The following is a 24,583-nucleotide window of genomic DNA, read 5'->3' on the forward strand; positions in this document are numbered from 1 at the left end:
CTAGTGGACAGTCACATCCTTTCATTTACAACCAGCGTCTGAAGAAATAACCTGTGGGATTTGATTGGCTAACGATTCAAGGTTGCATAGCCACACGAAATATTTACATTTTGATTTCTGAACCAAATAAAACAGTGCACAGTGCAAATTATGAATATTTATCAGATTTTTTTTTTAAACTTTCTGATGCATGTTAAATTAAGTGTAACCTGAAAATGATGTTCCTATTCCATATTAATGGACAAAGCAATTTGAACTGAAAAAAAAAAAAGAACGTTCTCAAATATAAACTAACATTAGTAAGAGTTTCAGGGAACATTGTTAGTGAGAATGTTTGGAATTTAAAAGTTAACTGCAAAACAATACAACAAATATTAAGAACTAGAAAAATAAAGAATGAACATAGAACCTCCAAAACACACAGTGCCTTTTAATCTTTTGTGCAGCAAAATCTACTCCATTCTTTTCCTACTTGTTCTCCACTTCCATTCAATCTCAGAACTAAACAGTATGAACATAAATAAAACATGAACTGTTGCCATTATGACAGTCTCATACAGCTCTTGAACGACTGTAAATGTCGGCATGAATGAATTCTTTTCATCAGAAGTAAAGAATCTAAACAGCATGGTTGTCAAACAGGACTAGTTACCATGGCTATACCGCCCTTCACTGGGGGGAAAAGCACTGAGAAGCTACTGTGTGGAAATCAAAGACACATTTTATTATCACAGTATTGTCAGCATTAACAAAACGTGCAATTTATTTTCCCTCTCGCTTTCTCTGACTTTTTTGCAAAAACAAAACATTTCTGTAAATGATGATTTGATGGCCTGTTCTAAGCTTCTGTTTTAGAATTTATCCAGCAAAATTTTTAAAGCCAGAAAAAATAAATCACCCAAGTTTACTTCTCAAAAATCTACCTTTGAAAAAGAAGACTAATACACAGTTGTATTTGATGTTATGTGAATGAGCTATATATGCATGACACTGGCACATGAAGTTGTGAAATGGTGAATTATGATTGAATTCCACGTCAGTTTAGATGTCTTTTTATTCCATACATTTCCTTTAATCACACAGAACAAAATATAGTGGATATTAAAGTATCATTTTTGATATGTCTGAATAGATAGATCAAGCAGCCAGCGTCTAACGTCCTTGAGTCCACCCACTCCAGAAGCATCTCTTCTACTGAGTCACTGTTGGTTTGAGCAAACGTAAAGGCGTCTGAGGAGATAAGCAGTGAGTTCTGATTGCGTCTCAGTGACGTCTCATCTTGACTCGTCGCGTGGGTGCGTGGTCGTGTGTGTGGCGTGAGCCCGGCTCTCTCTCGTCAGTTCTCCTCCAGGAGTTTTCTGAACTGCTGTCGCCGTGACGTCTCTGTCGGGAGGAGAGGGAACGCCTCTGCAGCTCTTTGTCCATCTCTAAAATACGAGGCCTGAGGGAGGAACAGAGCAAAATGCTTTTTAGCTAAATGCATGTGTGGAATGTGACAACTTTGTTAGTCTTGAAGGATTAGGTCAAGCAGAAATGGAAATTCTATCATCATTTACTCGCCCTCATGTCATTAAAAACCTGTATGCTGTTACTCACCCCCCCCCCCCCCCAATGACAGTTCATAGTGACCCCAGCATAAAGGTTTGGAATGACATGAGGGAGAGTAAACGATGACTGATTCCTTTATGCACTTAACCCTTGTGTTATGTTGCGGGTCAATTTGACCCGTTTAGATTTTCTAGTTGCTGGAAATACTGGTTAACCTATGTTTTTTTTCTTGATATTTTGTGACTTTTTCTCATTTATCATCATGAACATGCATGCAAAGTTTCAACATGCTGGTGTTTTTTGACATATACAAACAAAAATACTGTTCCTTTCGTGATGTTCGCGATATTTTAACGCTCTAAGGCAACTGTACGGACCCAATATAATAACATTTCTTGGTTATATTTTGTTATTTTATTTTTTTACTACCTTATGAAGCTAAAAAATTAGGTTTTCCACACTTATTTCAATACAGAAAAATATTTTGTCAGCCACAGATGGTAAAAATTACCTATCATTTATTTTTTCAAGCTACCTGAAATAATATTAAACTTTTTTTTTTTTTTGATATTTTGTGACTTTTTCACATTTATCATCATGAACATGCATGCAAAGTTTCAACATGCTGGTGGTTTTTTTTGACATATACAAACAAAACTACTATTACGTTTGTGATGTTCGCAGGTCAATTTGACCATCATAGGCAGCTATTCAAAAGCAACTGTACAGACACAAAATAAAAACATTTATTTTATGTATGTCAGGGCATCAACTCCAGTTCTAAAGTGTAAGTGTATCTAAAAGTGCTCTAACCCAAACCAAACACACTTGAAAAAGCTAAATCATGGTGTTCAGAGTTAATTGCAAATTACAAATGAAAATCTTTGACAGACACAGATAGTAAAATAAGCTTGCATTTATATATTCAAGATATCTGAAATATATTGAGACTTCGACATAGACAGCAGGAAAAATTAGCTCAGATTAATTGATTAATTGGTTCAGTTATGATGTTCAAAAAAAAAAAAAAAAATTGTATATGCAAATATATATATAAATATAACGTATATTCAAATTTTAAATAGTTTTAAAAAATGGTTAAAAAACATTTTCATTAAATCATATCTTCAGATATATATATTTTGGAATATTTGACAAATGTTGATATTAAAAGTTTACAGTTTGAACCTGAATCTTTGTTGTTTTTCATAGTGTGATTTTTGAGGAATTGTATTGAATCCAATGCAGGTCAATTTGACCCGGACCATAAGGGGAGTGCACAGAATTCCAACATAACATGAGGGTTAAGCAAGCCGGTTCAGCAGGGTGATATGTTTTTGGACTTCATACTGCATCTTGCAAAAGCAAAAATCTGTAGTTACCAAACACATCGTAGAAATACCCTCCATGCTTATCTCTCTCCTACTTTATCATTCAAAAGTATGGGGTCGCTAAGATTTTTAAAGAAATTTCTTATGCACACAAAGGCTGCATTTATTTGACCTGAAATACAGTAAAAACAGTAATAATAAGTGAAAAATAATTACAATTGAAAATAACAGTTTTTATTTGAATATGTTTTAAATTGTAATTTATTCTTGTGATGGAAAGCTGAATTTTCAGCATCAGTAGCACCAGTGCCACTAAGCTCTATGCACCCGATTTGGTAGTGCTGAGGGGGGGTATTGTTCATTTTTTCATAAAATTTATATTGTTTTGCATTAACAAGAGCAGTAACTAATAATATTATATGTTTATTTAAGCACATTTTACAGTAAAGTGCTGAGCTTGAGTTGAGATGCAGATAAAATGATTTTTTTTATTTAAAAATGTTAATATTCTACTCTTATTAAATGTATAATTTTTCTTCTATAGTATCATACTGAACTGACCGACAGCTTCAGTGATTATAAAAGGAGTGCTCTTTAATTCTTCTTAATTGGAAGATTTTGTTTTTCATGAGACTTCTTGACTTTTCCTGCTTCATACTTCAGAAAAAGCATCAAACTTTGACAAATTTATTTCTTGATGATTTGATATTTTATAATAGGGATTTCATAATATCTAAATGTAATTTTTTTTTTTTTTTTTAAGCTATATTAGGTGGAAATGGCTAATAAGCCAATACATGCTTTTTTGCCACCATCTACTGGTTATAGTGCTAATTTCCTCTTTTTTATTTTAAAATAAAAGTGTTTGCCACGTGTTAGATTTCCTACATCTTGAAACTTTTAGTTTTACAAATGGTGTCAATCTTTGATAGAAGACCTAATATATATATGTATATATATTTTTATCAAGCTCGTATATTTAAGTTCAGTAATTTCACTTAAATGGCAATGAAAATGACCTATTAATTGTCATTTAAGTGAAATTACTTGACTTAAATATACGAGCTTGATAAAAATGATCATTCTAGAAGCAAATTTCAGATGGCACTTAGAGGCTTTTGCATCTGAACTCTTCATATATAACAATTTTTTTTTAATCAATAACATTTATACTGGATAATATTTAGAGCTTTTTAGTGCTGGAAAAAGTGCGAAGCACTTGAAAGTCTTTGAAAAGTGCTTGAATTTCACTCTCAAAAGGTTGTACGAACACCGAAATTAATAATATAAAAACATTAGACTATTTCTGCCACAATACCATGGTCAACACAGCTAGGCTGTCTGATCTGATATCTATGGTTTACATCAGAGAATTCTGCACTGAATTTGAATGCTTCCCACTAGATCTCACAGCAATGTTAATACAGCGGCGAAATCAAACACTTTCTCACTGGATCTCCCAGTGCTGTGTAGTAATGGTAGGAAATGTAAATGTAGTCACACCGGCAGGAAAAGAAGTCTCAGGGCCGGTTTACACCTGGTCACTTCATGTGTTTTTACTGATCAGAAATCTGATCTGATTAATCAAAACAATTCCATTTACACTTGGTCACATAAATGTGTTTTCACAAAACGGATATAACTCTCATCTTCAATTCCCGCGCTATATGCAGATTTAATGGAGTTCACGACAACGAAAGCAACAGATATAAGATGCATTTTATTGATCATCAGCTAATTTCATCATCAGTTAGTTTCTTAACTTTTAATGAAGATGATTGTGAGTCACTTTCAATTTTATTTGCGGTAGTTTGAGGAAGAGAGATACTCCGCTGCGGTAACATGACATATCTGGCTATAACATGACATATAGCCTATGACACGCTCTCACATGTTTATTTTTAGCATTGTTGGGAGGAGTGTGGGGATATGGTTTCAACAACCAGATGCATTTAGACTTCTTTCCAATTTCTATTTGTTATTCTACTTTCGTCTGTAATGCGGCCCAGAACACCTCCTGAAGTGGTTTGAGCGATTGGATTTAAATCCGTCTCGAATGCGCTTCGGAGGGCATTTACACCTGGTCTTTTCACGATCGGATAGCTATCCGATCACAGAAAACGCATTAAGTGGCCAGATGTAAACAGCCCCTAAAGCCCTGGACGTGATCCTTCAGAAATTATTCTAATATGCTGATTTGTTGCATAACTTGTGATTTGAAAAGAAACTTTTTAATTGAATGCACCCTTGCTGAAAAACAAAAAACAACAAAACCTTACTGACCCCACACTTTTGATCAGCAGGGTATGATTTCATTATTTTGCGGATAATGGGGTTTACTATGATAAACCTTAGTATAGCTGCTCATGTGATCTCAAGATGGCTGGTGGGTCCAACTTTATGCAAACAAAACAGCTTTTCTACACTGGTCTTTTAGACACCAAATCAATTTAAACATTTGTCATATTTACATCTTTTTATAAAGGTTTTTATAATTTCTGAAGAAAATCCAGCCTGATCAACTGTCCTTAACAAGCCACACTTTTAGGTATTTATCATGCCTACGGCACAAAGTGGGATGAGTTTTAGTGGGGTTACACTTCATTTTAAAGTTTCCTTGTTACAGTGTAATTATGCATTTAAGTACTTATTAATATTAATCAACAATATATACTTGACTGTAATATGTGTAATTGACTGTAATTACTAGAGTAAGTAAATGTAACAAGGAGGCTAAAACAGTTAGGGTTAGGGTTAGTAGCACCACTATTTAAACAGCATGAACGACTTTGCAAGTACCTGTGTGCAGCATCGGGGTCAGCCTTGCGGTGTGAGCGTTTGGCTTTGAGTGTGTGTCGTCTCTCCGAAGAGTGGATGGACGGGCTCCGTGAACTGGAGTCCAAGCGAGGGGCATCCGGCCTTGTTCTGCGATAAAACACACCAAGACAAATTATACACCCCCACATATGCTTCCAAAGCTTTCAAGAACAACTCTGACTCAGCCAGAACAACTCACTTTCTGAGAATGATGACAGCTCTTCTCTCCTTGATGTCCTGGGGGCGGATGCAATGCGTGATGTCATCGGCTGCGTAGTCACTAAAATCAAAGCAGAGAGCATGAGCAAGAATTTAATATTTTACTGTAAACATAGCAGTACTGTGTGAGTTTTATCCTTTCAAGTACCATGTAAACTCCATGGCAAATAAATATGGCAATTATATACTACCATAATATAAATCACCATGGAATTACCGGTAACACTTCACAATAAGGTTTCATTTGTTAATATTAATTAATGTATTAACTAACTAACATGGGCAACACATGTATTACTGTATTTATTAATCTTTGTTAATGTTAGATAATAAAAATCCAGCTGTTCAGTTTTTTGTTCATGTTAGTTCACAGTGCATTAACTAATGTTAACAAACACAACTTTTTGTTTTTAATAATGTATTAGTAAATATTGAAATTAGCATGAAATAAGATTAATAAATGCTGCAGGAGTGCAGTTCATTCTTAGTTCATGTTCACTAATGAAACCTTTTTGTAAAGTTTTACCGAATTACATTATCGCACATATACAAATAATATCATGAGAATGTCCTGAACATGAATCGCAACACAGTAGCGAGTGTCCGGGCAGGTGAAGCTCCCCACCTGAGGACGGTGACGCTGCCGCGCCTCACGGGCAGGTGCAGCACGGGCTCGGACACGCGGATGGGCTTGAACTGGAACTTGCAGCCGAAGCAGAGCGCGCTGTCGCTGAAGAACGACACGGACACGATCGGTCGCTCGAAGATGTGGATGGGGTCCACGTGGGACACGATGCAGCCCCCGGGCTGGTAGTCATTAATCACGGCGCTATTAACGAAGCCCTCCGGTATGACGCCGTTCGTCACAAGGCGATCGATGACCAGCTCGTGCACCCAGTCCGGGATCTCGTCCACTTCGCCTTTGGAGTACAGGCGCTCCTGCCCGGGGCCGCGCTTCTCGAGCTGCGAGCCGTACGTGTAGCCCTCCCCGAAGAAGTACTTGTTCCGCAGGGGCGCCCGGTCCACCGTGTGCTCCCGGTAGAGCCCCTTGTCTGCCTTGGCAACCACCTCGTCGATCTTTGCCTCGATGAGCGCGCACTCCTCCTGCGTGAAAATACTCGCTTGCTTAATGCCGCTCTTCACTTTGCGCGCCTCCGCGTCCCGCCGCTCCTCGTACTCACTATCATCGTCATCCGACTCGCGGTATTTGCGCTTCTCGCCGTTGCTGTGCTCGAAAACTGTGTCCCTGTGCGGTGTCATCGACTTCAGCTTCTCCCGCAAATCCGTAAAACCGGCCATTTTAAAGAGCAAAGTCCGAAATTTTGGGAATTTTAAATGTTGTTGATCCTGAATTCACTTCAGGTCCCCATGTTAGAATATTAGTATCGGTCACTGAAGAAGTGCGAGACGTGACCGAAGGCCTGGAGCGGTGCCTCCCTCTTCCTCTTTCCCTGCTGTAGAAAATTAATCCAACCAAAGTTTCCACTGCCCCATTCCCCGAGCAACCCGGCTGAGTGTGTAACGCGACGCAGAGAGTGTGCTGTCAATCACAGGCGGCGTTTTCCTGCCGTTCAGTCCCATAACATTAGCACGTAGCACAGCTGCGACACCATTAGCTTCCAGTGCACACAGGTTTACAGCGGTATGTGTTTGAATAGCACGCCTTCTAGACACTACAAGCTGTGCTGATCAGCTTATTATAATGTATCCAAGAGATAGTAGTTATTCGGCTGGATTGTGCAGAGCGGTGAAGAGAACGTAAACTCGTGTAACCAAAACTGTTTGAGTAGCTGCGCATGCGCGTCAGGCCTTGCACGTAGGCAACTAGGCATGAGGGTCTCGTCCAGTGACAGCCAATGAGCGACGCGGTCAGCTGTCAGTAAACCCCTTCAGCTAAATAAGGCATTCTCGATTAAATGAAAGTATTGCCATATTTAAGAATTATGTTTATTATTATTATAACAATAACTTGTAGACAGAAAAAAGTACGGGTGAGAGTGGGAATGGGATGACCCAGGACAGACTCGAACCTGGGTCCTCAAGATCTCAACAGCGCTGACATGTCCGGAACACGTGCTGCTGGCATCATTATTGTATTTTTATAATTTGTATTCAATTACAACAACACAAATGTTCCATAGAACAGCATTTCAATATTTTATTATTATTATAACAAAATGTATATTACATTTTCTTTGTATTAGCCTTAGCCCTGATTATTTAAATTGAAATAAAAATACATCTTTAGTCATGGTAAATGTCAAAGTCATTTTTTTTATTAACATATTTTGTCATAAAAAGGGTTATGTAATAAAATAATTGATGTGCAAAAGTTGCAAGCCAGTTAAAAACTCATAATGTACAAGAGATCATTGTTTCTATGGCTCATATCTGAGGGGGTTCCTTAGTAATCTCATTTTGCATAATGAAAACATAATAATTTTAAAACAGACAGCTTATGCAGCTACCAATAATAATAATAATAATAATATGCTGTATTTTAATCTTATTCATTTATTAGATCATTATAGAAAACACAAATGTGAACATCATATTTCAGTTTCTCCAAAATACTGAGTTATAGACAATTACAGTAGGACAATTTATAAACTTAGGCTATACCCAATATATGTATTAAGAAATCTATAAAAAATACAAATTTAACAACCCACAGGCCCCATATGTTAACGAATAGCTAAATATACAAAGTTTGACTGAAAAATTGTCATTACACTACTTTGAAAACTATCATTTCGTTGTCAGTCTGTGTGAGATGATAATAATAAGAGTGAAAAATATTACATTCATATTGTGTTCTCCTGAGTAACATCTCTCTTCAATCTAACTTGTATGTGCATGTGTTAAAAGATTAATATAAAAACATTTATACCTTGATTACTTTCACATCTAAGGTATCAAGGAACAATTTTACATTACATGTTTTGATGCGCAAAAGCAAGGCAAATAATAATCCATCTGTATAAATATTACGCATCCAGTACAAAAATAATGATTTTCATTCACCCCGTGTGTTCTATACATAACATGTGATCAAATACACATGATTAGTGCAAACATCGCATTAAGAGGTTTGGTTTGTTTAGTTATGATGAGATAAACAATAAATAAAAAATTACACATACAGAATGCATGAAAATGTGTTTTGTTACAGCATGGTGATTTCACTGGGTGGCAGCGTCAGCCTCTTCTCTCGCACAGAGAGCATATTCTCAATGTGCATGGCGATTACCCGACACAGCTCCAGACCCTACAAACAACACATATGGTCATAAACCACTCATTAATACTTGTCTTGCATGGTTCTAATGGTGTTGAATGTGCGTTACCTGTTCCAGCTGTAACTGTGTGACACTGTGGTTGGTTAAGTCTCCTATCAGGATGTCCACATAAGGATAACTGGATCCAGCGCTGGGCCGCTGTGTGTGAGCTGACTGAACCAGCTTCAGCTGGAACTTCACCTGCACCTCCTGCCAATAGAAATTTAAAGTGCCCTTATTATGCTATTTTAAAGGTTTCTATATTTGTTTTGGAGATTTAAAAGCATCCAAGGTCAAAAAACACTTTAATTTTCTCATAATATACATTGCAGCATCACCTCATTTCTCAAAGTGTCTGAAAACGGTTTGTTTGTTGATTCAGTCTCTCTAAACCCCTCCTTTCCAAGAGCCTACTCTGCTCTGATTGGTCAGACAGCACAGTCTGCTGTGATTGTGTGGTTTGCCGCTTACAGTGAGTGCCGGAAACGAAACTCCTATTATCAAATCTGAATGTCAGCTGCTGGAAGGCTTCCTCAGCGTTTGATACACAGTGATATGAACAGTAACGACGGCATAGGTTTTTCAGCATTAATTCCAGAGTCCTCATCCTTTTAAAGCGCATGCAAAGTGGATTCTCAGCGCTGAAAACAGCATCTTCTCAACATGTCGACAACATGAATCAAACTCTTACAGTCTCAGCTTTAACTACAGTGTTTGAGGGCAGGTCAAAGTAGACGTTGTTTACGGGCAACCAATGAAGACCATAGGCGGGCATTATGCAAATTTGTTACATTGTTACGTATAGGAAGTGAGACTGGAATTTCTGACGACTCGTTTCGGCAGTTCAGAATCGATTTCTTTTAGGAGACAATCATTTTATGTCATGCACTTTGATCTTTCAAACTTTGCAGACCTTTTACATTCACAAACAGCTGTAATACACACTACATGAAAGGTTATATTTGAAAAAGCATAATAAGGGCACTTTAATTTGTAAAACTGAAAACTTTAGCTTTTGAAAGTCTGTGTGTGTTTGTAATACACACATGAGTGTCTTTGTGCAGGAAGTTCAGTCCGTTCTGATTGACAGCGAGGATGCATGGTGCAGAGATGGTGCTGTTGCTGCTGCTTTGGATGTAAAAGAAGGACGATCCAAACATGGGAAATGCACACACCAAACCTGAAGCACACACACACAAACACAATCCAGCAAACTTGCTTTTTATCATAGTATTATCTTATTTAAAAAAAATGTGAAGTTAATGAGGGTGTTTGGCCTGATGAGAATAAAGTATACCCAGGAACTGGGATCTGGCCTGGTGAGGGTTCAGGCTTTGGACGGCATGTACATGTTGGGCAACCAGTTGCATCCACTGCTGAGGACCCTGTCTGCCAAAGATCTCAACTGGGATGTACTCTGTCAACTCATGACTACAGAGAGAGAACATGTCGACATTTCAAGTCATTATGCTAAAACTGAATATATGTGGAAAGATTTTTAACTAGAAAAATCCCAAAGGAAGTGCCCCTTTTCATAGCAGGACACTTGTATAGTTATATACAGATACTTGTAAAAATTTCCTTAAGAGAAATAGACTACTGTTTAAAAGTTTAAAACGTATCAGTTTCAACAAAAATATTAAGCAGCTCAACTTTCAGCATTGATAATAATAAGAAATGTTTCTTGAGCAGAAAACCAGCACAGTAGAATTATTTCTGAAGGGTGAAAATCAAATAAGGTTGCGTAAAGAATGAAGGATGTCTAAAGTTGAAACATACATAGTAGGTGTGTAGCGACTGTCTTTGGCTCTGTGTTGAAGAGCAGCAAGTTTGGCAAACTGGTTAAACTGCTGTTCACTGATCTTTCCCTGAGGTATGATATTCAGCAGACCCTTCACGTAGTCTGGCAGAACCTGTGCAAACACAAACACACATACAATTATGAAGGAATTACAGGTGCAGGTACATTTTAATTAGGATATAATTGTGCACTTTTTGAAAATGTCAGTAACATTATTAATATAATGTGCTCAAGCAATTTATTATATTCACACTACCGGTCAATGTTTGGGCTTGGTAAGAATTATTATTTATTTTTGAAAGTTTCTTATGCTCACTGAGGCTGCATTTATTTGATAGAAATACAGTAAAAAATAGTGATATTGTGAAACAGTATTATAAATTAAAATAACTGTTTTCTATTATGAATATATGTTAAATTGTAATTTATTCCTGTGATGGCAAAGCTGAATTTTCAGCATCAGTACTCCAGTCTTCAGTGTCACATGATCCTTCAGAAATCATTCTAATATGCTGATTTGCTGCTCTAGAAACATTTCTGATTATTATCAATGAAGAAAACAGTTGTGCTGCTTAATATATTCGTGGAATTTTTTTTTTTTTCCAGAATTTATTTGAAATATAAATATTTTGCAGAAATGTCTTTACAGTCACTTTTGATCAATTTAATGCATTCTTGCTGAATAAAAGTATATATTTTTTTTTCTTACTGACCCCAGACTTTTTAACGGTAGTGTATATGTCATTCTGCGTTCACGCCATGTCGTAATTAGAGTAATTACGAGATGACAACATGTGATGTCCTTTCAAACACCACAATCCATGTGCTGCGGTCAGGTGGTTTTTACAAGTCGGAATCTTATAATAATGATAATTCCGACATGGCGTGAATGCACCTTAATGTACATTTTCTTAACACAGTGTCCTGGCCAGATGCAATGCCTGGAGGTTTCTAGCAAAAATAATTTTTCTGTCCTCACAGAAATCCAAATACTGTCAGTATGAACATGGAAGAGACAGGATTGCTGGTTTGATGTTTTAGTGCATTGCAGCTGGTTAGGACGCGTGCGAGTAATGGCATATGATAAGACAGACATGTCGTGCCTGGTTATAGTGCATGGTGACACAGAGCTCGTTGTCAAACTTGAGCGGATGGGCCCAGATGACTCGTCTGAACCAGAAGCTGTAGTTGGTATCAATTTGCTCCGCTTCTGTTGCAATGTCTAATATATACTCTCGCTTATTGAGGGGCCGCACATTCTGACCTGTGTGACATAAAAAATATATGAGTGAATAAATCTGGTAGTGAAAGCGGTAGGGTATGTTCGAAGAATGCATAGTTATATTGTGCACATTACAGTACAGAATATACAATTTCATGCACAGAATACTTGAATAATGTACTTTTCCTACATTCGTTAAAATAAACAAGCATAGCATGCTGTGTAGAATAGCATATCCCACAATGCAATGCTCTTGACTTGACCTTTCATTTCCAGTGTGACTAATAAACCAGAGGTAAAGCAGCTGTCATTTTTTAATATGCCCTTTTTGACTCATTATTCGGTCCGATAAATTACTGAATTAAAAATGCAAGATGAGGTCATAACATAATAAAGAATACTTGTTTTTTAAAGTTTTTCTTTTGTATACTGTGTATATTGCATTACATACCAATTTTTATGAATCAATACAAGTGCAGAACAGAGCATGTGTTCTAACCACTAAACCACAGGTTGGACAATGCAATGTACAGTATATAGTGAGCAATATTCAGTGCTCAGTTTGCTAATATATCCACTCTGAACATAGCCTTATAGAGGTGTAAGGACATCAATCTGTACCTCTGTTGGTGACTATGAAAATTGTGTACTCATCCATTGCCTCCAGCCTTTGTAACGCCATCTCATAGCACAACTCCTCTATGATATCCAGTGCCACCTGCACACACAACAGATCAACATCTAGTTAACTTACAAATATAATCACATGCAATAAATGGTATGAACTCAAGAAGAGAGACATACGGAGCAGGTTTTGATCTTCAAATGTCTCTCAATTCCACCGGGAAATAGAAACAGTTGCCGCTTCGAGCTTCGACCAGCCTGAAAACACATTCATGAACATAATTACATTGTAATTCATATTACATACTCTACTGATCAACAGATGTTAAGAATTTTTAATGTCTTTTTTTTTTTTTTTTTTACAAGCAATCTCTTTTGCTCACCCAGACTGCATTTATTTGATCAAAAATACAGTAAAAACAGTAAAACTGAGAAATAGTATTACAATTTAAAATAACTGTTTTCTGTTTGAATATAGTTCAAAATGTAATTCATTCATGAGATGCAAAGCTGAATTTTCAGCATCATTACTCCAGTCTTCAGTCTCACATGACCCTTCAGAAATCATTCTAATATGTTGATTTGGTGCTCAAGAAACATTTCTTATTATTATCAATGAAGAAAACAGATGTGCTGCTTAATATTTTTTTGTCAGGATTCTTTGATATGAACATACTTTTTTGTATCAATGTAAAAGTCTTTACTACCACTTTTGATCAATTTAATGCATCCTTGAATAAAAGTATGAATTATGTTTAACAGGGTTATTGACCATTATGGCTTTGAGCTCCATACTACTGGGGTAAACACTCCTGCCACCAAACTGAAAGGTCTTTCTCAGATTCTGCTCACAAGCTTTAGCAATTCCTGGAGATCACACATTAAATAATGTTAGATCATCATGCGTCATAAAAATATTATTTTAATTTAGAGACTAACATATGTGTACTGTATATGTGTGATGTATAATTACCATGAAAAAGCACTTCAGGACTTCTGCAGACGTCTCTGAGGAACTTGAGTAAGAATGGTTTGAGCACTTCAGAGCAGCGGTAAAAAGCAGTCAGAATGTAGAGCAAGCGCCAGCCCTTCTGACAGCTGTCACTGCAACACAACACAACACAACACTAACATACAGAACAGCTGAACACAGATTCCTAACAAACAAGCAAATAAACAAAACACATCTCACGGTTTAGAGCTGGTATTGGCTGTAATCTGTCTGAGGACTTGACAGTAAGCCTCATCCTTCATCAGTCCATATTCACCCGTCAACTACAAAAACAATTGTGCATTTTAGTCAAATTAAAGCTAAAACTAAAACATATATCAAACACAACTGGGGGTCTATGAGCCCTATGGGTAACAGCACAGCTGGTCATATGGACGAGAAGTTGTGCTTTACCTTAAGGAAGGTGCAAACCACAAACTGCTCTGATTGGCCCCTGAGTGGATGATCTCCCATGAACTTCATTATGGCTACACACAAACCAAACCCAGACAGAAATAAATCTTGAGATATGAAGCATTCCAAAAGAATAATAAACAAAAATAAAACTGACTGAGTGGCTGTGATTTATGTTTCATCTCACCCAGGAAAATTTCAGAAGCAACTCGGTTCATGTTGGGGTCAGTGAAGTCTATGAGGGACTCTGTGATAGGGTTCTGGAGAAAACAAGAGATCGTCAGTTTTATATGTCTGTGTGTGTGTGTTTGTGGTGTACATACTGTATATATATATATATATATATATATATATACACACACACACACACACACACACACACACACACACACACACACACGTATATGTATCACACATGTATATGTATAGTAGCCTACTGTTCAAAAGCATTTTTTTAGTGTTTTGTAAAGAAAAAGTCTCTTACGCTCACCAAGCCAATTATTTGATCAAAAACATAGTACAACAGTAATATTGTGACATATTATTACAAATAACTATTTTCTGTTTTAATTAACAATTTATTCCTGTAATAGTAAAGCTGAATTTTCAGCATCATTACTCCAGTCTTCAGTGTCACATGATCCTTCAGAAATCATTCTAATATGCTGATTTAGTGCTTAAGAAACATTTCTTATAATTATTAATGTTGAAAACAGTTTTGCTGCTTAATATTTTTGTGGAAACCATAATAAATTCTTTTTCAAGATTCTTTAATCAAAAAATGTCGCAAGCTTTTTTTCAGCATCTCTTTTAAACAGATTTTTTTTTGTAACATTATAAATGTAAATCTTTACTGTCACTTTTGATCAATATAATGCATCCTTGCTAATATTGACCCCAAACCTTTGAATTGTAGTGTATATACGTATTGTAGTGGACATGTATTTATATGTTTATGTACGTATGCATATAGTGGACGCAGTACCTTGCTGAATTTCACCATCTCTGCGGGGTCTTTGTTTCCTTTACCTTTTTTGGACTTATCCCTGAACGAATCACTAGTAACATAAAGAAAAGTACAACATCTGGACTCAGTCCTGTGTTTAACTGTGTTGGATGATAAATAGCAGGATTGTTTTGTATTATAATAGCAGTAGCATCACTTTTACCTCTTGTTTCCATTTGACGTTCTGAAATATTTCTTAGCAAACTCCACCATGTTGTACTGGCTGTCCGAAATGATGTTGCCCTCAATTTCAGAGTCACCAAAATCCCCTAAACCATCAGACTAGCAATCACAAAACAGACATAAAAAACGAGTATGTACTATTAGTAATATTCCGTCAGACACATTTTGTTTAACTTCAACTCCAATATCTACTAACAGCCTTGTAGTAAATAGGAAATTCACATTTTTATTTTCAAAGATTAAGAAAAAATGTAATACTGCATAAAACGTTTTAATAGTGCACTTTCATTGTCGCATCATTTGCTAACATTAAATGTTATGACATATAGAGCCAGATTTGCTAAACAGGGCAAATTATTGTGAAAGTGCAATTCCAAATCTACAGACAATACTCAAATTAAAGCACACAGACACAGCGGGATTATTTCCATAATGACCAACACAATCTACCCAGAGCAGCGCAAATTAGTCTGGTTTAAGACGTGCTTTTTAGGGCGGTAAATAATGCCACAAATACCAGTAAATTGACGAGCACAAACCATAGTAAATCACCTTGCGTGATTCATTTAAATACTTTCCTCCCATAAATTTTGCATCTGAAAGGGAAACTCCTACAAATGCATACGCAATAAGGTCAGCCGCAAAAATAACCCTGTCCATTGCTTTTCAGTGCTATTCTTCTCCACTGCGTGTCTTTAGTAAATCCTGACAGTAGTTTTTTTAATACCAAAAGAGGGTTTGTGCTGGAGCAAGCTGTTTGTAAATCTGACCCAAATATATTGGCATTATATCAGCCATCAAACAGCTTGTCATAGTGATATCGGCATAAGCATTTGTATATGCTGCATGCATGAAATTGTGTTTCTATACCTCCAGTGAGGGGTCTAGTTCATGTGCAGCTGCAGTGGAGGCCACGGCGAGAGCGATGGCTCCTGATGCTGCCACTCGACCCTGTCTATCTCTCGGCTCGTCTCTTCTCTCTGCCGGGAGACTCAGGAAATCAGGAGCAGCTACAGGAATCACACACTCCACGGGGAACGCTCCACTCCGACCCTGCACTGCCCCATACTTCCAGCCTGAAAAAACAAACATAACCTTATGACAGCTTATTATTTCTGCATTCCACTTTTTTTAACATCTTTAAAAAAAATGGCATTAATAGATATCTGTTTTCATCATGTGACAAAATATACCTAATTTCAAGTTGTTACACAATTTAAAGCATCCTATAAACAAAATAACATATATAAAAAAGGTAATATGTGAAATGTCTGACCAAAATCTGGTGTGCCTCTCTTTAGCTCCTCGAGGTAAATGACTTTTTTCTTCACCACACAGCCGTAACTCTGACCTGAAACACAAATGCACATGCACATCATGAAAATGTCACAATTCTTCCTTTTAAAATGCATGCACATCAGTTTAAGTATAGTCATGCACTGTACGGGACCCCCTCATGGATTTCCTGGGGTATCAAGGACAAGCCTGTCCCAAGGTTAACTGCTGATCCTCCTGATGGAATGCAAATATTTTGAGCTCATTCTAAAATCTTTTCCTGTAATTTCCTAATCTTTACGGACTCAAAACTAAACAAATCACTGTATGCAAAAAAGTTATTGTCATCCGTTCAAAAATGTGGGGTTGTACAATTTTGTACTCACCAAGGCTGCATTTATCTGATCAAAAATATCACGTGTAGCGTTAGTTCTGGCAGGTCACGTTTGTCAAGCTCGCATCAGCTGACTCTCAGCTGATCCACATCTACCTATAGGAATACGACGCCTATCACCGTATACATATATAAGCTCCTTCAGTATTATCAGCAGCTATCGCGTTTCTCAGGAGCTAATTACCCTCCTCCATCCCCAGCTCCTCCTCTCGCCCAGTCAGGATTTGGCATTCTGATTCCCCTTGAATCAGAATAAATTCTCGAATAATGTTGTACTTTAAAATCTTGAATTAAATATATTTGCAAACATTCATGTTGGTTCTGTTCTGTTTACCCCAAGGGGGGTTATTGCTGCTCTCCCTGCTCTTATCCATGCTAGGCTGCACGGATGCGCAGGGAGTTCTCGCCCAGAATGGAGCCATACCGCCAATCCAAACTGTATGCTAATTGTCAGTCGTATTTGACGGTAGTGGTCCTGACAGAAACAGTAAAAACTGTAAAATTGTGAAATATTTTTACTATTTTAAATAACTCTATTTTCTATTTCTATAAAATCTATTTTAATACATTTCAAATTGTAATTTATTCCTGTGATGCAAAGCAGACTTTTCAGAATCATTCCTCCAGTCTTCAGTGTCACATGATCCTTATGAAATTATTCTAATATGCTGATTTGCTGCTCAAAAAACATTTCTTTATTATCACAGGTAAAAACAGTTGTGCTGCTTAATATTTTTGTGGAAACTGTGATATATTATAAATATCTTTACTGTCACCTTTGATCAATTTAATGCATGAATAAAAATATTAATTTCTTTTTAAAAAAAAACGTTTGAATGGCAGTGTACTTAAACTCAATGGGATGTATTGTATTCGGGTGACAAATATTCTCCCCTGCTAAAAACTGCATGACATCACTGCTTGTGGGAAAGACCTATAGATTTTAATGTGCTTTTTAAATGTGATTTTAATGACTGCATTTCTCACCCTCCTCTAATCCATCCATGGCCTGCAGACGAATGATATCTCCTTTATGGAAGTTTAAAAGAGCTCTGTCCTCCGTAATGAAGTTTCTCTCTGCTACAACATACTCAGAGTCCTGCGGAGGAAGTCAGAAGTACAGCATTGCATGTTAACACAAAATCAGAGCCGTCTTTGGCAGTGTAACAACACCTTAAAGTCACCATGAAATCAAAATTGACTTTTTTTTAAACAGAATTTATTATTCATTTATTATTATTATTTAGCATGTATTATAAATGATTTATCTTTTTTTAAATTAATGCGCCAAAGTTATCAAGATAACTCCCTCTTGCAGCGACATCTCTTCTCTGATGACGTGTTTAGTGGCACGAGGGCGGGACAACCTGTCACTCACATGAGATCACAGTAATAGCAAACCATAACCATACAATCAATCATCAAGACAAAATCAAGTCCCGCCCTATATTTTTTCTTGTTCGAGAAGCCGTTTCACTCACATTTCCATCCAAATCGGGAAGAAAAGACAATATCGCAACTTCCGTTTCATGGTAACTTTAAGAAATGACAAGAAGAGAAATCGTACCTTCTTAAGATGAGAGATGAAGAGATCAATCATCTGTTTGATCTGAGGAGCTTTGGCTGAAAACAGAATCAGTTTCTCATTCATCAGATTAAACTCCAGCATGTTCTGAGACGGGATGGTCACAAACAGGATGTCTGTGTAGCTGTGGGAGAGAGCGAGAGTTGTGGTACTCAATCTTTATGAGGTTTCTGGCTGACAGACGGTTAAATGGCTGGATGGATGACGCACCTGTACGGACGGAGCACTCTGAAGTAGTCTGGAGCCACAGAGCTGCTTTTCACTGTCTTTAGAAGTTTGATCCCAGAGTGAGACACTGCCAACACCTGCACTCCAGTTCCCACACTGCCCTACACACACACACACACACACTGGTGACATATCAGGCATAAACTGAATTTATACTAAAAGTCTGCCAGCAAAAGGAACTCACAGAGGCAGGAAAAAGGCGAGAAAAATAAATCTCCCATGATTCCCTGGCAGCAGCAACCACAGCTTTCTTCACAGTCTCATCCGGAACATCTGTGTTCGGCTCGATGCCATATTGAGCTATGAAATAAACACACATATCATAGTAACAGATCAGTGTAGTCATCAAAAACATTAAACTAAACATGCCATGGGAAATGATTCCACATAGAAAATAAATGTAACTATAAATTAATTCCTTCCTCACCAAACAAGGATTTCATCTTCTGTCTCTCCTCTTTAGTAATGCGCACACAGGCCTCTGTAAATGTGTCATTGACAATCTGAAAAACAACATTTAAAGGTGAGAAATTACAAAAATATGGAATGAAGAGAGAAAATGAAGAGAGAAAAGCAATGTATTTGCAAAAATGTTCAATATTTTAATAAAAATGTTTGGGATCAGTACGTTTTTCTTTTTCTGCATGTGCATTAAATTGATCAAAAGAGTCAGTAAAGACTAACATTACAAAATTGTATTTCAAATAAATGTTATTCTTTCAAACTTTCTATTCATCAAAGCAAATGATATTATGAAGACAATGAGTGGAGTCCGCCTCACCTGTTTGAATATGAGGTTCAGCACTAGCGGATGGTTCCAGCTGTCTTTGGGGTAGAAGACCTACAACAATGTGTACAGCAGCATTAGTGCTGAAACTGTTCTGTGTTCAAGATGATCTACAACATTTACAAAATACACACACACCTCCTTCCTGAGGCAGATTTTCCAGGGGACGTTTGTGTAGGTGTAATGCTCCTCTGTGCTGCTCCTCTGCAGCTGTGTTTGGATGCTCTCAGATTCCACTGGAAGATCTCGGGACACTGGTGTGTGTGTGTGTGTGTGTATGACAGATGGAGAAATAGAGATGGTTGAGGACATACGGTATGCATTATATACAGTATGTATACTGCTATCCAAAATTTGGGGTCGATAAGATGTTTTTTCTAGGGCTGTGAAACGATTAATCGCGATTAATCGCATCCAAAATAAAAGTTTGTGTTCACATAATATATGTGTGTGTACTGTGCATAATTATTTTGTATATATAAATACACACACATGCATGTATATATTTAAGAATTTTTTTTTATTTATACATAAAATATTTATATTTATATATAATACAAATTATATATACAGTATATTTAAGCAAATATTTCTTAAATATATACATGCATGTGTGTGTATTTATATATACAAAATAATTATGCACAGTACACACTCATATATTATGTGAACACAAACTTTTATTTTGGATGCGATTAATCACGATTAATCATTTCACAGCCCTAGTTTTTTCTAATGTTTTTGAAGTCTGTTTTGCTCATTTATTTGATCAAAAATACAGTAAAAAAGGCAACACTGTGAATTATTAGTACACTTTAAAATAACTGTTTCTATATTCATATATTTTAAAATGTAACTTATTTCTGTGATGGCTGAATTTTCAGCATAATTACTCCTTCATGATCCTTCAGAAATCATTCTAATATGCTGATATATAGATCTATAAACATTTTTGCTGTTTAATATTTTTGCGAAAACCATGATACATTTTTTACAAGTTTCTTGTATGAATAGAGAGTTCAAAAGAACAGCATTTATTTGAAATAGAAATCTTCTGTAGCATTAAAAATGTCTGCCACTTTTTATCAATATAATGCATCCTTGCTGAATAAAAGTATTAATTACTTAAAAAAAACCTTCTGAACAATAGTGTGTATCCCTTACAAAAAGATGGTTATACTTCAATACTTCGTTATCGTACCATTGGTACTATATCATTACCACATTCATTTGCTATAGTATTTAGAGAATACCATGGTAATACCATCAAGGTAGTGCTCAAAAAGAGCTAAAACTGTGATAATACTATAATATCTGTTGTAAGCGATGTGTGTGTGTGTGTGTTTGTGTTGTTCACCTGGTGGTGGTAAAGTCAGTGGTGGTTCTGGTGCTTTCTTCTTGCTGCTTTTAGTTGGTTTGAGGCCTCTATCTCTGGACACAGCGGCTGGAGCGGGAGGCTTTCTCTACACAAACAGTTACACACAGCACAAGATGTTGTGTTTTACGAAGACAAACATTTTGTGCGCAATACGACCAGGAATGAGTATAAAGAAAGAAAAGCAAATTCAATCGGTTCACCATATAAAGCGATCAAGTCTCTTCAGAATTTTTTTTTTTTTAAAACGCTCAATTCATAGGAATGAATGAATGAGGCATTTATATAGCGCTTTCATATGTGCTACTGTAAGCTACAAAGCGCTTTACAATAATATCAGGGGATCTCTCCTCAACCACCACCAGTGTGCAGCATCCACTTAGATGATGTGACGGCAGCCACAGTACAGCGGCGCCAGTGCGCTCACCACACACCAGCTACAGGTGGAGAGGAGAGAGAGTGATAGAGCATATTCAATGGATGGGGATTATTAGGAGGCCATGATTGGTAAGGGCCACTGGAGGGAATGTGGCCAGGACACCAGGGTTACACCCCTACTCTTCATGTGAAGTGCCATGGGATTTTTAATGACCACAGAGAGTCAGGACCTCGGTTTTACGTCTCATCTGAAGGATGGTGCTCTTTGACAGTATTGTGTCCACGTCACTATATTGGGGTGTTAGGACCCACACAGACCACAGGGTGAGCGCCCCCTGCTGGCCTCAAAAATACCTCTTCCAGCAGCAAAAGTTTTCCCAGGAGGTCTCCCATCCAGGTACTAACCAGGCTCAACCCTGCTTAGCTTCAGTGGGCAACCAGCCTTGGGCTACAGAGTGAAATGGCTGCTGGCAACCATAACTACTGATATCATATGGATTTAGTTGTATCTCTTTATGAACTTTTTGAAGCATCAAAGTGGTATTTGCGTCAATGGAGGGACAGACATTGCTCAGATTTCATTGAAAAATTTTTCCTTTGTGTTCCAAAGATGAACGAAAGTCTTACGGGTTTGGAACCCAACATGAGAGTGAGTAATTAATCACAGAATTTTTATTTTTGGGTGAACTATCCCTTTAAAGCATATTAAAAACACTACATAGACATATAAAAAAACATTAAAAACTTGATTTTCTTTAAATGATTAGTTATAAGCTAGCAATCTTTAATAGCTCAGACATGCTTTAAATGGATAGTACAGAAGTGAGAGAGGTAGACACAAATAGGAAAACATACACACCTCTGGAGGAGGAGGATTGTCCATCTGTGTTTTTAGGATCTGCATTGCCTCATCATGTGGGTTCAACTTCTTGACAAAACCTTTCCCATCTCGCCTGTCAACAAACACATGCCATTCTTTGAGTTAAGAATAATAATAATAAAATAATCTGATTGCATGATACATAGGAGCAAATGCACAGGTAACCCACCTCTGTCTCTGAGGCACAGGTTCTGGGTCCGGGGTTTGATACTGTTTAATGATGTCTTTAATGTTGTGGCTGGGAACAATGTGCTCAGAGTTAGAGACAGAATATTTCACCACCTCTGTGGCAGGAGCCGGAGCCGAACGCATGGGACCCGTGACCGCAACAGGAGCTGAGAGACAGAAAGAAAAAGTTGGAATATATAGAAGTTACAGAAAATTGATTTATTTCAATTGTTGGGCATTATTATATTAAATGCAATCACACCATGTTTTTTAGCAGGCCTGCTGTCAAGTTTAATTGGTGCAGCGGGGGCTTGTTTCTTCCCTAATGTCCCATTAGATGATGCAGCCTGAAAATCATTTAGCCAAAGATAACAAATCATCAACAGTTCTTATATTAAAATATATAAGTTAATTACAATCAATAAAAGTGCAATTAGAAGCAATTAAGTTGCAGTGTAATATGAAAAAGATACAGTATTAATGACAATAATCAATAAAAAACATGAACATAAAAATAAAAAAGCACCACTGTCAACCATATTATATAAACTTTCATGAACCAGTTTTTAAAATGTATTTAATATAGTCTTTAACTAATATAAAAATATAAAATTAATTACACAAACTGATATCACGCTTGTATACAGTTCAAAAGTTTGGGGTTGGTAGGATTTTTAAAAATGTTTTTGAAAGAACTCTCTGATGCTCACCAAAGCTGCATTTAATTGATAAGAAATGCAGTAAAAAGAGTAATACTGTGAAATATTATTACAATTTAAAATATATTTAATATATTTAAAAATGTAAATTATTCCTGTGATGCAAAGCTAAATTGTGCACATTGTGAATTAAACACATGATCCTTCAGAAAACATTCTAATATGCTGATTGGCTGCTCAAGAAACATTTATTATTATTATTATTATTAATGATGAAAACAGTTGTGCTTCTTATTATTTTTGAGGAAACCGTGATGCAAGTTTTTCAGAATTCTTTCATGAATTGAAAGTTCCAAAGAACAGCATTTATTTCCTGCAATCTTTTGTAATATCACAATTTTTCACAAATTTCTTTGCTGTCACTTTTGATCAATTTAATACTTCCATGCAGAATAAAATTTCTTTAAAAAAAACCTTACTGACCTTAAACTTTTAAATGGTAGGGTATTTATATTTACATTACATGTATTGATTTAGCAGATGCTTTTATCCACAGCAAATGAGGAACTTCATGAGCAATTGGTCAAAAGAGCCAATGATATTCTTAGGACACAAGGTCAGGTTTACAATATAAACTAGATTATATCAACACTTGGGCACCTGTGTAGTCTTAGTGTTCCGCGGCTGTGGCATTGGGGGGCTGTTCTTCTTCATGGGCTCACTTTGCCCCTCTAAGGTGCCGGGGGTGGCGTAGATGGAGGTGGAGGCGACGGCCGGTTGGGGGGTCACTGGAGGGCTTGTGTACGTGGACAGGGGAAATGGGGCGTAGGGGCTGAGGGGGATGTTTGCGTAGGGGCTGGGAGGGATGTCGGGGTACGGGCTGGGTGGCAGAGTGCTGTAAGGGGTAGGAGGAGGACTGGTTGGGGGGCTGGTGAGGGGAGACATTGGTAGACTGGACACTGGACTGGTCACCATAGCCATCGCCTGCATGGTCATATGCTGAGCCTGAAGATGTAGGGACAGTCGAGAGACACAAGGTTACTTAAAACACTTGAAAACCAGTTCACACCAAGAGCAATAACTATAACGATAACTATATTAGCGTCCACACCAGTGGACGATATAATTCTGATTATTATAAGCATGCGCTGCAGTTTTGTCGTTTGCCGCTTTAGATGCTTGAGATCTTTAAAGTAGGATGGATTCTGATTGGCTGTCATTGTTTTCATTGTTCATCAGCTAGAATTTTTTTTTTCCCTGTGCCGTTATCTTTTAGTTGTGATGTGGATGTGTGATGTGGATATTCTTTTATATTTAGAACGATTTTTAGAACTATAACTTTTTTGCTATTGTTATAGTTATCGTCCTTGGTGTGAACGGGCCTTTAGTCTTTTTTTTTTGACTTTGGGTCAAAAGGACA

General features: G+C 37.0%; 2 protein-coding genes across 2 annotated transcripts in view; both read right to left on the reverse strand.

Moving 5' to 3' along the window:
- Positions 1 to 410: 410 nt before the first annotated feature.
- alkbh5 (alkB homolog 5, RNA demethylase) lies at positions 411 to 7,720 on the reverse strand. The gene is made up of 4 exons (XM_084105712.1): positions 6,541 to 7,720; positions 5,896 to 5,976; positions 5,679 to 5,804; positions 411 to 1,441 (listed from the first exon to the last, which is right to left on the reverse strand). Exons 1-4 carry the CDS (start codon positions 7,212 to 7,214, stop codon positions 1,264 to 1,266), a joined length of 1,059 nt encoding a protein of 352 aa, XP_083961838.1. The 5' UTR covers positions 7,215 to 7,720; the 3' UTR covers positions 411 to 1,263.
- A 1,361-nt stretch (positions 7,721 to 9,081) lies between these two features.
- The window catches only part of myo15ab (myosin XVAb), a gene marked incomplete at both ends in the record, with an annotated part of 48,637 nt that continues 33,135 nt past the window's right edge, over positions 9,082 to 24,583 (reverse strand). The window contains 29 exons of the mRNA XM_084106663.1: positions 9,082 to 9,183; positions 9,263 to 9,403; positions 10,240 to 10,373; positions 10,491 to 10,624; positions 10,973 to 11,106; positions 12,098 to 12,258; positions 12,838 to 12,934; positions 13,021 to 13,098; positions 13,613 to 13,707; positions 13,814 to 13,944; positions 14,033 to 14,115; positions 14,246 to 14,319; positions 14,433 to 14,505; positions 15,231 to 15,303; positions 15,415 to 15,533; positions 16,305 to 16,510; positions 16,711 to 16,785; positions 18,091 to 18,202; positions 18,671 to 18,812; positions 18,899 to 19,017; positions 19,101 to 19,216; positions 19,344 to 19,419; positions 19,698 to 19,757; positions 19,842 to 19,957; positions 21,061 to 21,166; positions 22,316 to 22,409; positions 22,506 to 22,671; positions 22,767 to 22,851; positions 23,824 to 24,168. Coding sequence (XP_083962789.1) covers positions 9,082 to 9,183; positions 9,263 to 9,403; positions 10,240 to 10,373; positions 10,491 to 10,624; positions 10,973 to 11,106; positions 12,098 to 12,258; positions 12,838 to 12,934; positions 13,021 to 13,098; positions 13,613 to 13,707; positions 13,814 to 13,944; positions 14,033 to 14,115; positions 14,246 to 14,319; positions 14,433 to 14,505; positions 15,231 to 15,303; positions 15,415 to 15,533; positions 16,305 to 16,510; positions 16,711 to 16,785; positions 18,091 to 18,202; positions 18,671 to 18,812; positions 18,899 to 19,017; positions 19,101 to 19,216; positions 19,344 to 19,419; positions 19,698 to 19,757; positions 19,842 to 19,957; positions 21,061 to 21,166; positions 22,316 to 22,409; positions 22,506 to 22,671; positions 22,767 to 22,851; positions 23,824 to 24,168 — 3,447 coding nt within the window. The remainder of the gene's footprint in view (positions 9,184 to 9,262; positions 9,404 to 10,239; positions 10,374 to 10,490; positions 10,625 to 10,972; positions 11,107 to 12,097; positions 12,259 to 12,837; positions 12,935 to 13,020; positions 13,099 to 13,612; positions 13,708 to 13,813; positions 13,945 to 14,032; positions 14,116 to 14,245; positions 14,320 to 14,432; positions 14,506 to 15,230; positions 15,304 to 15,414; positions 15,534 to 16,304; positions 16,511 to 16,710; positions 16,786 to 18,090; positions 18,203 to 18,670; positions 18,813 to 18,898; positions 19,018 to 19,100; positions 19,217 to 19,343; positions 19,420 to 19,697; positions 19,758 to 19,841; positions 19,958 to 21,060; positions 21,167 to 22,315; positions 22,410 to 22,505; positions 22,672 to 22,766; positions 22,852 to 23,823; positions 24,169 to 24,583) is intronic.

Source organism: Abramis brama (genome assembly GCF_963993115.1).
Source record: "Abramis brama genome assembly, chromosome: 2".
Taxonomy (NCBI): Eukaryota; Metazoa; Chordata; class Actinopteri; order Cypriniformes; family Leuciscidae; genus Abramis; species Abramis brama.